This window comes from Cottoperca gobio, chromosome 3 (assembly GCF_900634415.1).
Source record: "Cottoperca gobio chromosome 3, fCotGob3.1, whole genome shotgun sequence".
Taxonomy (NCBI): domain Eukaryota; kingdom Metazoa; phylum Chordata; class Actinopteri; order Perciformes; family Bovichtidae; genus Cottoperca; species Cottoperca gobio.
In genome coordinates, this window is record NC_041357.1 from 74,540 (window position 1) to 90,000 (window position 15,461).

Sequence of the window (15,461 nt, forward strand, 5' to 3'; positions counted from 1 at the left end):
AATAATGGTGTGCTTAACTTTTTCTTCATCATTCTGTTGTTATTTTTCCTGAGGTGGTACAGAGAAAAGGAAAAAAAAGGAAAAAGGCTTTGGCAAAAAAGCCACTATGAATATAGTGTGCTCTGTGTGATATGCTTTGAATATAATATGCTTTGTGTGATATTGTGTAAATACAGTATTGTGTTCTTTATGTAAGTTGTATTCAGAGGTCGAAGAAGTACTGAGATATTTTACCACAGTGTGGATTTCCAGGACAAGTAAAAGTCCTGCATTTAGGTGAAAGTACAAAAATATTAGCATCAAAATGTACTACAAGTACCAATAGAGAAAGTATGGCCCATTTCATAATCATATACTGTAGGCTATATTATATCATAAGATTATAATTGATGCATTATTGTGTATATCACTTTAATGACGCAGTTGGTAAAGGTGGTGCTAATTTAAATTAATTAATGTATATCTAGCTTGTAACGCCTTATAATAAAATAAATTATAAAACCTTGTAATTGTTGATTATCCATCCATCCATCGTCTACCGTTTATCCCGGATCGGGTCGCAGGGGCAGCAGCTCCAGTAAGGAACCCCAATCTTCCCTTCTCCGGGCCACATCCTCCAGCTCCGACTGGGGGATCCTGAGGCGTTCCCAGGCTAGTGAGGAGATATAATCTCTCCACCGAGTCCTGGGTCTTCCCCGGGGTCTCCTCCCAGCTGGACGTACCCATTTCGGCCGTTTGTACCCGTGATCTCGTTCTTTCGGTCATGACCCAGCCTTCATGACCATAGGTGAGGGTAGGAACGAAGATCGACCGGTATATTGAGAGCTTTGCCTTCTGGCTCAGCTCTCTTTTTGTCACAATGGTGCGGTAAAGTGACTGTAATACCGCCCCCGCTGCTCCGATTCTCCAGCCAATCTCTCGCTCCATTGTCCCCTCACTCGCGAACAAGACCCCGAGGTACTTGAACTCCTTCACTTGGGGTAATGGCTCATTCTCTACCCGGAGTAGGCAATCCACCGGTTTCCTGCTGAGAGCCATGGCCTCAGATTTGGAGGTGCTGATCCTCATCCCAACCGCTGCACACTCGGCTGCGAACCGATCCAGTGACTGTTGAAGGTCACAGACCGATGATGTCATAAGGACCACATCATCTGCAAAGAGCAGTGATGAGATCCTCAGGTCACCGAACTGCAACCCCTCTCCTCCACGACTACGCCTCAATATCCTATCCATTGGGCGTACAGGGATTGGATGGCCCTCAGAAGTGACCCCCTCACCCCATACTCCCGCAGCACCTCCCACAGTATCACCCGGGGGACCCGGTCATACGCCTTCTCCAGATCCACAAAACACATGTAGACCGGATGGGCGCACTCCCAGGCCCCCTCCAGGATCCTTGCAAGAGTAAAGAGTTGGTCTGTTGTTCCACGACCAGGATGGAATCCGCATTGTTCCTCTTCAATCAGAGGTTCAACTACCGGCCGAACCCTCCTTTCCAGTACCTTGGAGTAGACTTTACCAGGGAGGCTGAGAAGTGTGATACCCCTGTAGTTGGCACACACTCTCTGGTCCCCCTTTTTAAATAGGGGAACCACCACCCCGGTCTGCCAACCCCTAGGCACTGTCCCAGACTTCCACGCAATGTTGACGAGGCGTGTCAACCAAGACAGCCCCTCAACACCCAAAGCCTTCAGCATTTCTGGACGGATCTCATCAACCCCTGCCTCTACCATAGAGGGTGTGTTAGTCGGATTCAGGAGTTCCTCAAAGTGCTCCTTCCACCGGCCGATAACCTTCTCAGTCGAAGTCAGCAGGGTCCCACCCTTGCTGTACACAGCTTGGATGGTTCCTCGCTTCCCCCTCCTGAGGTGCCGGATGGTTTTCCAGAAGCACCTTGGTGCCGACCGAAAGTCCTTCTCCGAACTTCTCCCACACCCGCTGCTTTGCCTCTGACATGGCAGAAGCTGCCGCCCTTCTAGTCCTTCGATACCCTGCAACTGTTTCCGGAGTCCTCCCGGATAACATAACCCGGAAAGACTTCTTCAGTCGGACGGCTTCCCTGACCACCGGGGTCCACCACGGTGTTCGAGGGTTACCGCCCCTTGAGGCACCTAAGACCTTAAGACCACAGCTCATCACCGCAGCTTCAGCAATAGAGGTTTTGAACATCGCCCACTCAGGTTCAATGCCCCCAACCTCCACAGGGATGTCTGAAAAGCTCCGCCGGAGGTGCGAGTTAAAGATCCCCAGGACAGGGGCTTCTTCTAGACGTTCCCAGTTCACCCGCACTACCCGTTTGGGTTTACCAGGTCTGTCCAGAGTCTTCCCCCACCCCTTGATCCAACTCACCACCAGATGGTGATCAGTCGACAGCTCCGCCCCTCTCTTCACCCGAGTGTCCAAAACATGCGGCCTCAGATCAAATGATACGATTACAAAACCTTTGGCCTAGGGTGCTCTGGTACCACGTGCACTTATGAGCATCCTTATGTTCGAACATGGTGTTTGTTATGGCCATTCCATGACTAGCACAGAAGTCCAACAACAAACGACCGTTCGGGTTTAGATCAGGGAGGCCCTTCCTCCCAATCACGCCTCTCCAGGTGTCTCCATCGTTTCCCACGTGTGCGTTGAAGTCTCCCAGCAAGACTACGGAGTCCCCTACTGGAGCCCCCTGTAGGGCTCCATTCAGGGTTTCCCAGAAGGCCGAATACTCCGAACTGCGGTTTGGGGCATAGGCTCAAACAATAGTCAGAGTTTTCCCCCCCATAACCCGAAGGCGTAGGGAGGCGACCCTCTCGTCCACCGGGATAAACTCCAACGTAGCGGCGCTCAGCCGGGGGCTAGTGAGTATCCCCACCCCGGCCCGATGCCTCACACCTTGGGCAACTCCGGAGAAGAATAGAGACCAACCCCTATCCAGGAGTACGGTTCCAGAGCCAAGACTGTGCGTGGAAGTAAGCCCCACGAGATCCAACTGGTAGCGATCCACCTCCCGCACTAGTTCTAGCTCCTTCCCCCACAGAGAGGTGACGTTCCACGTGTGGAAGAACAATAGTGTTTATATGTGATGTGTAAAAATGCTGGCCCTTTGTATGCTGTGTTAATGGTTAGATGCCATTATTGTAGCAAAAGTATTTGCAAGTGTGTGTAGAGATGTGTAACTGTCTTAATATGTGTGTCTACAAACAGATTTGTACTGAGATATGTAAATGTATAGAGTAATCTGCAATTGCATACTATCGATTAAAATACAAGAATTAAAGCATATCCTAAAACACACAACAAACACATCTGCAGCGCCAGAAGTGTAGCAAGAGTCATGTGTATTATTTTATTACAATGCATTCACTTGAGAAAAGTGAACTTTTTTTCTGAAATGCATTACACTTCTGTAATAAAATACAATAAAAATACAAGTCTTCAATCACCAGGTCTCTCAATTGGCTGTCTTTGTACATGTGACTTGCTACACTTCTGACTTCTGACACTGCAGATGTGTTTGTTTTAGGATATGGTTTAATTATTGTATTCTATCGAAAATATGCCCTTTTAGATTACTAAACACATTCACAAATCTGGCAAGCCTAGAAAAGTGAGCACCAACTCTACAAGGGCCGCCATATTGGATTTCTTCTCTACGTGTTTACATTGTATTTAGCTTATTCTTCAAGCGTGTCGTAAAACCTACTACTCTACAATGAGTTCTGAACTCCTTTCTTATGATGAGGTTCAGATGTGGAAAGTCGAAGCTTTGAAAATATTTTGCTGCAAGCAAAGCTTATCGCCAGGGTGTTTGCTGCATCAGAGATGGGCATTGAGGAGCAACCAACAGCTAATGAAAGAATTTCAATCACAGAAAAAGAAAAGACTAAGCTTTTGGTTATGCCGAGTGCCGTTTCAGTGCCTAATCCCTTGACATTGCAGGATGGCTGGGTCAATGAAAACAACAGCATGACTTCTTGGCCGCCGATATACCTCAGCGATATAACATTATTTTTAATGTCTGACCACCCAGGGAACGATGTCGAGTTTCATAAACGAACTTTGAATGAATACAAAGAAGGCAAAGCATTTAGACTGTTTGACTCTGGCTGGTTGAAACAAATATCTTTCAATCCTCTCGCAGATTCTGAGTATTGCTTTTTGAAAGCAAAATGTACTCATTCAATGAACATTTCCCATACGCCACATTCGGCATGGATCTGGGCAGTCAAGAAAACTGGCGATATCATAAGTGCTTATTGCAGTTGTGTTGCAGGGTAAGCTATTATAAATATATACCTAACTTGTGTTTGTTAATTATTATAAAACTCAATATATAGAAAGTACATTTGTCAATATATAAATCAAGTAGATAGACTACATACTCCAGGTCGAGTTCAGGATCAGGGAATTCATTTGTTGGTTTTCCTTGCATGAAATGCTCACTGTAAATCCGCGAAGATTTCTTGGGCTCCCAAGACTTCCCATTGTAATCCTGTTTCTTTGCATCTTTGGTCCATGCTAGCCTTCTATTGTTGTTCTTTAGTGCTGTTGGAAATGGAAATAGTTCGAACGGGGGCTTACAGTCGCAATTTTTGCAATCGTGAAGCTCCCAATGAGATTCTGCCCATTTATTTAGCTTTTTTCTGGTTGGTAAATTATTAATACTTTTCCCTTTTCATGAGGGTAGCACTTTCTAAGAAGTCATCCTTTATAAACAGTCTGTAGGTTGTAATTAATGACTTTATTGATTTAAATAATGTACTAAATCAGTTTTAAGCCATTCACAAGAACAGCTTTTGGGTTGCCAGGTTCCTTTGGCAGGTGATATCCTCCACAAAGACATTTTCCCTTTTTAGCTCTTTAATTAATTGTTATGGAACACTAGTGGACCACTTGTGAACAATCTGGACCAAAATCATTCTATAAAAAATGTATACAATGTACAACTGCAGATTTTAAGGCTTATTAGACAATTTGAAATCCACAAGCATTTATTTATGGCCTGCCACCATGTATGACAACTAAAAAGGATAAGCACCAACAAGAGAGATTTTTCAAAACCTGGCAACCCAAATGTTGTTTTTATTAATGTATTCTAAAGCATTGTCAATTGATTTATAAATAAAAATATTTATTGAAGTACTGTTCGATTTTAAGATGATTATACTTGACTAGATTCTATCAATTTTCTAGCCTGCCACATTATAATTATGCTTTTCAGATCATACATTTCAGAACGAAATATTTAGCTTTTTCTCCACAAAATATTTGAAGGCTATAGTTGCGAGTTAGTGTTCATATTAGGATTGTACATACAAAACGAATGATCCGCTTTTAAAATATTATGGATTAAACCACCCAAAAGTATCTACAGCTGTGAAACAAAACAAGTTCCACCTTGACCTGTTACATTATCAACGCATTGCTTACATAACATGTTAATGCATCAATAATAATTACACTACATAATAATAAAGTCTTTTTTTAATGCAGGACTTTTACTTGTAAACAGTGGTGGAAGAAGTACTCTGATATTTTATACCAGTGTATAAACACTCGGTTACAAGTAAAGGTCATGTATTCAAAATCTTACTTAAATCAAAGTACTTACATCAAAATATACTCAAAGTAGCCTAGCAAAAGTAAAAAATACTCATGCAGAATTGCCCATTTCAGAATAATGTAGGATATTATCCTATTGGATTATAATCATTGATTGTATTGTGCACATCACTTTAATGTTGCAGCTGGTATTGGTGGAGGTAATTTTATATACAGCTGTGTATTTTAATCTCTGTACAGTGTAATACAGTAATACTGCCAAGTGGTGTGAGTATTGCACAGGTTATATAGCCTAAATATAGTCCATATTGCACAATACTAGTACTAATTATCTGAATCTGTAAATTAAATTAAATTGTACCTAGGTACAGTAGGCTACTTGAATAAATGTACTTAGTCACTTCCCACTACTGCTTCTGACGGATTATTTTAATAGTGTGATGCACTTTTATTTAATTTAAGTAAATGGTCTACTTTTTCAATCTGAAATAAAGCCATTATTTACAAGCCTATACCCTTAACAAACTGTGACTTTACAGAAAAGTGAAGCAAAAGGCTGACATCTTATCAAACTGGTATGGGTTATTTGACCAAAGGATCTTCTAACATAAACTCAGGTTTGTGACTCGTGGTAGAGACAGTCGTCCACAACTGGGCAGCTTTTAATACCACGAGGAAGAGTTCCGGGTAGTGGACTTTAAACCCAAAGTATTAGAAAGTGAACATATCTTAACACAAACAACTTTACAAACAAGCCAACCAATGTCAAAACACGATAGCATTTGCCTTTTATTCAAAACACCACATCGTTACATTGCATTCATCACTGCACCAGTCTCACTGTATAATATAAATGTATTCAAGCAACCCTAAACTCTCGCGGTGCTACCATTCAGACATCTTGCATTTTACTAAATCTGGTTTTAGAGAAAATTGTCATAAAACATACACCTTATCTATATCTACATATATTCTGCACAGAAACAGACCTTTTTTACTCGTTTGAACCGAGATTAGTTTTCTTCCGAATTAGCAGATGTGAGGCGGTTGGACCGAGACTCGCGTGTCAGTCCCGCGGAGTTTAGACGGTTTCTCACGGGGGTTCTCTAGCCGTATTGTGCGTCATCTCCATCGCTGCCGTTTTGTTATTTTTCTCCATTGAGGAAATATGGCAACTCCCGCCGCGGTCAACCCGTCCGGTAAGTCAGTATCCAATGTGCTGGTGGGGGCGAATCGGAATGTTTAGGAATGTTACCTAGAATATATAAAGAAGCTGGGTTTACTTTAGACTGCTGAAGAGGGCTGAAGCGCCGACAGGCCGCCGAAGCCTGGCTCCAGCATCCATCCCCCTTCCCCCACTGAACCGCCGTTCACAACACTGCTATTCTTCACATATTTGCTGCCAATTTTGGTTTCATAACGACTTGGTTGTTGTGTAATTATATGCACTCATTCCCATATGGTATTGTATTTTTGCTCGTGTTTTTCTATGTAAAGCTAGCCCAATACGTTCTTTCGCCGACCCTTTGCTTTCCTCACTCTGTGATACAAAAGGTTATTTTGCATATTGATATCGTTGTCCTACAGCACTGCCCTTCATATGTTATGTGTTACATAAGGTACATTATTACATTTGTTGTCGTTAAAGAGAGGCAAGCTGGAACTTATATTTGTATTTTTCTGTTCCTCGCCTGTTGATTCATTATTGTATAGAAAGGGTTTGGATTTCGCCCTGATATGTAGCACTGAGCTGACTGAGCCCTTTCCCTCGATGGGCAGCAGAGAATTGTGTGAACCAGTAATACAAGTTAGGATTGACACGAAAAACGTGGTCCTTGGTTGTTCACACGTTTGCCGATTTACTTTAATTCGATTTTAATATGCAACACGTCGTTTGTGAAGTTCTGCGTGCTATGAACGTTTCCGGATAAATAAATAAAGTGTAAATTGTTACATTTTTAAATAGGGTCTGGCGTGTTGTTCTCCCAATGCTGAGTTGCTGAGGGTGATTTTGCTTATGTGAGATTACTAGAACAGTATAGCAAAACGCACGAGTCTCAGTTGAACTTGAATTTATACATTGATATAGAATCACAGTTTATTTGTCTTACCCCAGGCAGTGAACTGTAACACATATACTGTAACCATCTTGCTATCATTAGCCTACTTTGTTTCTAGTGAGCTTGATAATTACAGTATTTAAAAAATGCAGTTAATCATTTTAATATGGCTTGAGCCAACTGTCATGGCAATACATTCAATTAATTACAGCTGGATTAACCTACTGTAGCAATTGCATGTCTGTGGATCAGCATCATTAGACACAACACTTTTGCTTCTACCCTCTCCAAATAGGATATGAAGTAGAAGTAGAAGAAGTATTTGGGTATAAGAAATGACAACAAAAGAATGTGTCCAAATAGAGAAATAGTGGCAAGTAATTATTCTTTTGCAAAGGAGTCTCTGGGCTTCTGAGACTTATATGAAAACATGTCAATTATCACGCTCTGTGGCACTTCATTGGCAATATAAATGAAAAGGGAATAACATGTGATAACAATTGTCTGGTTATTAGCACATTGGCTGCATACAGAGTGTTGAGATGAGGTGTTTTTAGAATAAACAATGAACACATGAGAAAATAACCCTGTCAGATAAAAGAAAGGAAATCTGAAAGACAAAACTAAATTCTTCCTCTTTTTTTAAATAAAAGGCGTTCTGTCGGTCATTGCAGATGAGAGTAATATTTTGAATGGAAGGATGAGAGTAATTCATTGTATGGAAGCAGCACCCTCCAGGGACAAACCTATTCCTTTAATTATTATCCCCTGCATGTTATATTTATTGTAATGTAATGATCCATTCACATGTTGGGGGGGGAAGCGTGCAGTGAGAGTTCCGTGCAGCTCCTCTATCCGGTGATGAAACCCAGTGAGAATTAAGTCATGCCTAATGCTGCTGCTGCTGTAGCCAGAGGAGGACAAAGTTAGCCTGCTGATCTGAGATCAACCTTACTGTTTCCACTGGCATGGCAGTACAGTCAGGTGCGTTGACCTCAGACCAGATACCCTGGGATGTGGGAATGCTGTGTCACTGCAGGATTATCTCCAGCTGGCCGTCACCCAGATCCAATTGATGTAAGAGCATGTGAAACATTACAAGTGAAATGATCTAATTAGGGTCGTTTAATTAGGACAAAGATGATTTCAGGACCGTAAAACTGCGGTATGCATAGAAAATTGTACTGAATGCACTATTCTTTTCCATTAATTGATTTGTCAATCAACAGAAAACTATTTTGATAATCGATTCATTTTTCAAGTAATTTATCAACCAAAATTATGTCAAACATTCTCTGCTTCCAGATTGTCAAGTTTGACAATTAGCTGCTTTTCTGAATATCTTTGTGTTTTAGACTGTTGGTTGGACAAAACAAGACATTTAAAGGTTCAGTGTGTAAGAATTTAAACATAAAAACAATGAACAAACATTATCAACAGAATACTTAGCCCAAGTGAAGGAGTTCAAGTACCTCAGGGTTTTGTTCGCGAGTTTGGGAACGATGGAGCGAGAGATTGGCCGGAGAATCGGAGCAGTGGGGGCGGTATTACAGTCACTTTACCGCACCGTTGTGAGGAAAAGAGAGCTGAGCCAGAAGGCAAAGCTCTCGATCTACTAGTCGATTTCCGTTCCTACCCTCACCTATGGTCATGAAGGCTGGGTCATGACCGAAAGAACGAGATTGCGGGTGCAAGCGGCCAAAATGGGTTTTCTCAGGCGGGTGGCTGGCGTCTCCCTTAGAGATAGGGTGAGAAGCTCAGCCATCCGTGAGAGACTCGGAGTAGAGCCGCTGCTCCTTTACGTTGAAAGGAGCCAGTTGAGGTGAGTAAGGATGCCACCTGGGCGCCTCCCTAGGGAGGTGTTCCAGGCACGTCCAGCTGGGAGGAGATCTCGGGATCCCCCAGTCAGAGCTGGAGGATGTGGCCTGGAGAAGGGAAGTTTGGGGTTCCTTACTGGAGCTGCTGTCCCCGCAACCCGACCTTGATAATTATATTGTATTACTGTTAGAATGGCCTCTTCATTGCGTTCACATGTGAGGTAGTTTTGCCTTTATGATTTCACCTCTTTTCAAACGCACTGAATTGGTTTTGAGCTATTTATAATGTAAAAGTACGAGTTACAAAAGGACTGTAATTTGCTTATGGTAGTATTAGTGATATATTACTGCTTATTTTAATTCTGTCAAGTCTTTTTAAAATAATTATAGTGTGTACAATGTCAAAAGTAATTGCACATCACTGTTAAAAAGTCCATTGTGATGTCTTCAAACAGTTATGTTGGTAAATACCTAACCCAGGAAATCTATAATAATGTGAATTAAAAACAGCCTCGAACCAGCTATTTGTGGGTTTTGAAGAAATTACTATTAATAATAATAATAATAATAATAATAATAAGCTTTATTTGTATAGCACCTTTCATAACGATAATTGCAGCCCAAAACATAAAAATGAGTACAAAATTAGACAGAATAAGAGCATTTACAGTACAATAATCACAGTGTTGATGTAAATGAGTGTGAAATGGCATTAAAAATAGTATGAAATAACATTGGAAATCATGCCAAGTTTCCCTATCTGTGCCGTACTTAATGACCCTCCTGCCGGGAAACCACATTAATCACACCATTCTTGTAAATGTTTTAAACTATCAGATGAATTGTATGAGAATTTCCAGAATTCACTAATCAATAAAAAAAATAGTTTCAAAAAGTTTCAAATGTCAAAGTCTCAGCAACATATAGAAATTATTTTTAAAGGGGTAGTCAACAGCACAGTTAAAATACACTCAGTAATTGTTTGAGATAAATACAGTAGTAACACGCTATTATTTTATCATCCAGTTCTGTTAAAATAGTTTTCATTTAGTTGGTTATATTGTTTTAAAGTAATTAAGAATCAAGTGTTTGTGTGTGTATTCCCTTTGTAATATGAATTGCCCTATTTGAATGGTAAATGTCCTGAGGCTGTTTGATAGACTTGGTTGTTTTTGAGAAAGGCGTCTGCAGGGAAGAAATAAAGGATGGTAGGGAAGAGAGAATAGAAACAACCTTGTCAGGGAGAGCAGTGATTGAAAAGGAGAAAGTATGCAACTTCCCCTGGGTCTCCCTACAGGCTCATTAATGCGTTTGACCTCAGGGCTTTTAAGCTTTTGGCTGTCTGAAGATGAATGTGTGTGTGACCTTAAAACCAGGCTTCTGATTGACTTTAGCTGTGTGCCTTTAAGACATTGCACCAAAGAAAACTTGAAACTCTTGCCATGCAGCATCTTCAACTTACCTAGTTATAGACAGATGGAAGATGTTGGTTTTAGTGCTAAGTTATAACTTTAGCTTCATTGTGCTGAGTGACAGTGACACGAAGTGACATATTTAGTACTGACAGTAAGCCAGAAACAATCAAGCAAGAGTGGGCTCTATTTTATAATGAATAATACCAGTAAAGATCTTAATGTGACACTTGTCATATCACCAGGCCTAGAATTAAAGTTGTCCACTGTGTGTGCCTGGCATAACGTTGCTCTGTCAGTGTATTGCAAGCCAGGCGGTAAAGGTAGCAGTGTATGTGTGCTGCCTCTGCCAGGCTGAATGCACTAAATGCCTGATGAAGCTGTCTTTTCATCAGATTACGTTAGTTTAGAGCCGTGTTTTTCTCAAACCCACTGCATGAATGAATGATGGAAGACTGGTTCTTGGAAGGCCCTGCACTGGAGTGTGACTGTTTCTCTGGAAAGATGTGGAGGGGGGCTGGGGGTGGGAATGCACTCTGTATCAAATATTAACTATGTTACTTGGTGCACTGGGGCATGTCGGATGGTTTGTTTGGCGTATCCATTGCAACTGGTAAATGAGTGAGTAATTGAGGAATGAATAGAGCGGAGAAATGTATGGAGCTAAAAATAAAAGCAACGTTAGTAACGTTTTGATCTTGAAATTGAAAATATATTCAAACTAAAAACAAGTGTATAAAAAGTTTTTTCAGGTTAAATATTATTTTGAAAATATTTTTTATTTACATTTTTCACTTTCATATATATTTTGATATTTGAGTTCTTGTTTTATATTTGCAGATTTTCTGTTTTCAGATTTAGATCTTATTTTTTTGGTTTGGGATCTTTTTTTAACTTCCCGATCTTTGGCGTCCACTCCACCAGGACAACATGCTCGCTATTTAATACGAGTGAACAATCCGCTCTCTACTTAGCAGGACCCAACCTCTCAGCTGAGCACAGACACACACTGACACACACACGCACTCTTATACACCACAGAGACGTGCATGGGCTTCATGAATGAATTATCTTTATTTACATTGTGCTTTTTTACAGCAGAGCCATCTCTAAGATGCACTGTAAACACACTAAAAGAGGCTATATGGTCAAGTAACATGACTGTCATTTTACACTTTTAAATGTCCTTTTGATGATGTGAAATAACTTTTATTATATATATATATATATATATATATATATATATATATATATATATATATATAAATATAATTTTTTTAATATAAATATAAAAAAAATTATATATATATATAAATATGACACCAAAATAATCATTTAATACTGTACGTCCCCTATATTTTTCTACACAACCCTTTTGCTTAACAAAAGCCAAATATTTCAAATGTATGCACCTGTACAATATCTCTGCTTAAATATAATACTTAAATTGGTAACATTTTGATCTACCCATCTATCTGTGGTCAAATTTGGTAGGTAGGGTTGTATTTAAAGGTGCCCTGTGAAGTTCTTTACATTCAGTGTTTCTCACCAAAGCTATGTGTATTATTAACAAAAGTGCTGAATTGTTTAACATTTGAAACATGCTTTGTTTATACATCTGTTTGTTAGCTAGTGGTCTTATTCACTACCTTTTTGTTGTCACGTTTAAAAAATGTGACTGACTTCCACAGTCAGTGGAGCTTTTAAAATCTCACGCTGTAAAAGATGATGTGAACATTGAACTTACAATGAAGACAACAGAGAACTATGATATCTCTTCATTGATTGACACTGGTGATGTACTCCTCCACCGCCTCCTTTGTTAATCGTATTGTGCCTGTCAATATGGTTTATTTCCCATAATAATGGAACCCTTTTCTGATGGGTATATGTGTATAACTATAATATTTAAAATATCGTTTTACTTTTATTTCAATATTTGTATTGCTGCTTGTTAAGTAACTTTGGGACTAAGGCCTGTAACTATTTTGCGTACCTTTTATATTAATATGGTCAAACCTCAGTCTCTGGATATTTTGGAGAGGTGACTGTTCATCTTATGGCAGCGCACATACATAGAGTCTTAGAGTCTTCCGTCACTGCTGAAAACAAAATAATGTAAAATTCTACAGAAAATGTTCATAATATTTATAATTATTGGACACAATGGGAAACACTGTATGTTTAATGGTAATCTTATATGACGGATACTTCTGCTAACCCTGTACTGTTTTGCTGTTACTATTGTATCTTCCAGAGATGGGCAGTGAGTTGCCAGGGACAGTAGCGATGCCAGGGGCAGTTGGAGCCGGTCAGGTGAGAATGGGAGGAGCTGTGCCAGGCCGCGGGGGCAAGAGGAGATCAGGAGGGTGAGTATCTCAACCGCTGACATGCTGGAGAAAGTGACCACTACAAATACAAAGAGTTCAAAACATTTTTATAGCAGGGTCTGAAAATAACACCCAACACTCATATTTTTGTTTGTGTCACCTTTAGATAGTAACATTTGCCTAGATAATATATAGTCTTTCGTCCGGTGTTATTGCAGTGTTGGAGGGGACAACAGGGTCAACCATTCATACCATCATGATGTGTGTGAAGCAGCCAGAGAGCTTCATACTTTCTTCTTGTAGCTACAAACAAATATTCCAATGTTAAGTGTACTGTGTTCAGAAGTGACCATGGTGCACTGAAACATGTAGCTAATGGTGTCACATTAAGAGCATTGTGACCTTGTAGTATTAAAGCTGGGGTGAAGTCAGTGTCCCAGAAGCAGTTTGTGTTGTCTGTTCATTTTCTGAGCAGGCAATTATTGGGCTTTTAAACAGTATGTATTCTGGAAAAGCTTGCTTTATCCTGTTGTGACAAAAATATTTGGCAACAAAATATTCCTTTATTGATGTAACAGCTGACCTGCCTTTCAGAAGTTTCCAAAATAATCATCGTCCAAATTTTAGTTGTACAAATGAGCTTCTAGCTGCTTTGTAGACACTAATGTTCAAAGCATCCGGTACAGGTTATTTATTAACGACCCGGGAGTTTTCTTTTATTCAGTAACAGTGTTCCTGTTTGAATTGTTTTTTCAGGCATGGTACTACAAGACAAAAATAGCGCCTTAGGAAAAAAAGAGAAATATTAAGAATATAGTAAGACTTTTTACTAGGGCTGTCGAATTAACGTGTTCATTTCAATTAATTAATCACAGAAAAAGTAACGCATTAAAAATATTAACGCAGATTAATCGCGCTCCTAGATGCCCCTGACTTTTGGTCCGACAGCACGGGCACGGAGCTCTGACACTACCCGTCCCCGCCGCCCGTCCCCCCGTCGCACGGAGCTCAGAAAGCACGGAGCTCAGAAAGCACGGAGCATGGAGCTCTGACAGCCCCCCGTTGCATGGAGCTCTCACAGCAAATATTGTTATATGCGATTAATTAATCACAAAGCTTGTAATTAACTAGATTAATTTTTTTAATCGCTTGACAGCCCTACTTTTTACTATTATATACCATGTAATTGTAGAGTATCTTGTTTAAATCTGAGTAGTGATGTTTTCACGTTACGCTCCTCTTTCTTCTGTTAAATATTAAAGATTATTAAAACAGGTGACCTGTGCAGTAGGGCTGGGCGATTTGGAGAATATCTTTGATCAAATACCTCAATATCAATATTGCAACAATATTGTAGGGCTATTGGTGCTTTTACAAAATATTTTCACAATAAGATTTTTGATAAATAATTGTCAGTAATGTGGATATAATGACTAAGTGGGTAAATGCATATAATATAACAGCTAGGTCTGGTAAGTTCAGAAAACACCACTTTACTGTAATGTAGCCTTGGAAACCAGGAAAAGACACTGCAATATTACAACATCCAAAATCTAAGATGATATCTAGTCTCATATCACAATATCCATATAATATCAATATAATGCCCAGCCCTAATGCGCAACACTGTGGCAGGTAGATGCTGTCTCTCACTTTTTCTCTGCCCTTCAAGCATTCAGTTCTTACATTGGCCAACAGTGGACACTTTGGCATTGCTTCTGCCATTTTATCGGTTTGCCAATATTAACCTATTTTTAGCCTATCACAGATAATAGCAGTGGCATAAATGTTGTCCGATTTGCACCAAAATGAAAAACAAAAAGAAAATAATATATTGCAGAAAAAGCTGCTAGGGTAATATAGATATGGTGTCATCACATAGTTTGTTCAGCAGTGTGCACTGATTTACATTACTGTGGCATATGTGACAATAAGCAGCTGTAGCCAACGTCACAAGAGGTTGCGTTAACCCGATATTTTCAACTACTACGAAGGCCGTCCGTCATTTTGACAGATTAGAACACTGACTGAGGGCAATCTACGTTAACTTTAGTAGTTCACAACGTTTCCTCTCTCCTCTCTGCTGGTGCAAGAGGAGCGCATTCTGCAGGATTTACTCCCGGAGAAGCAAGTTTTTTCAGGAACAGGAAATGAAATACAACCGACTTACCGACTGTAAACACACTGAATACAATTCTACACATACAAAGTAGTTTATGTAATTAACTCAAAATGACATTAAGATTTGTCTCAGTTCACAACTATACTGCTCAAGTTCTGGGTGAAGGTGAT

The 15,461-nt window shown here is 40.1% G+C and overlaps 1 protein-coding gene across 1 annotated transcript in view; it reads left to right on the forward strand.

Moving 5' to 3' along the window:
- Positions 1–6,419: 6,419 nt before the first annotated feature.
- arnt2 (aryl-hydrocarbon receptor nuclear translocator 2) overlaps positions 6,420–15,461 on the forward strand; it is a 57,979-nt gene continuing 48,937 nt past the window's right edge. Inside the window, exons 1-2 of the mRNA XM_029457233.1 lie at positions 6,420–6,749; positions 13,097–13,208. Coding sequence (XP_029313093.1) covers positions 6,719–6,749; positions 13,097–13,208 — 143 coding nt within the window. The 5' untranslated portion in view covers positions 6,420–6,718. The remainder of the gene's footprint in view (positions 6,750–13,096; positions 13,209–15,461) is intronic.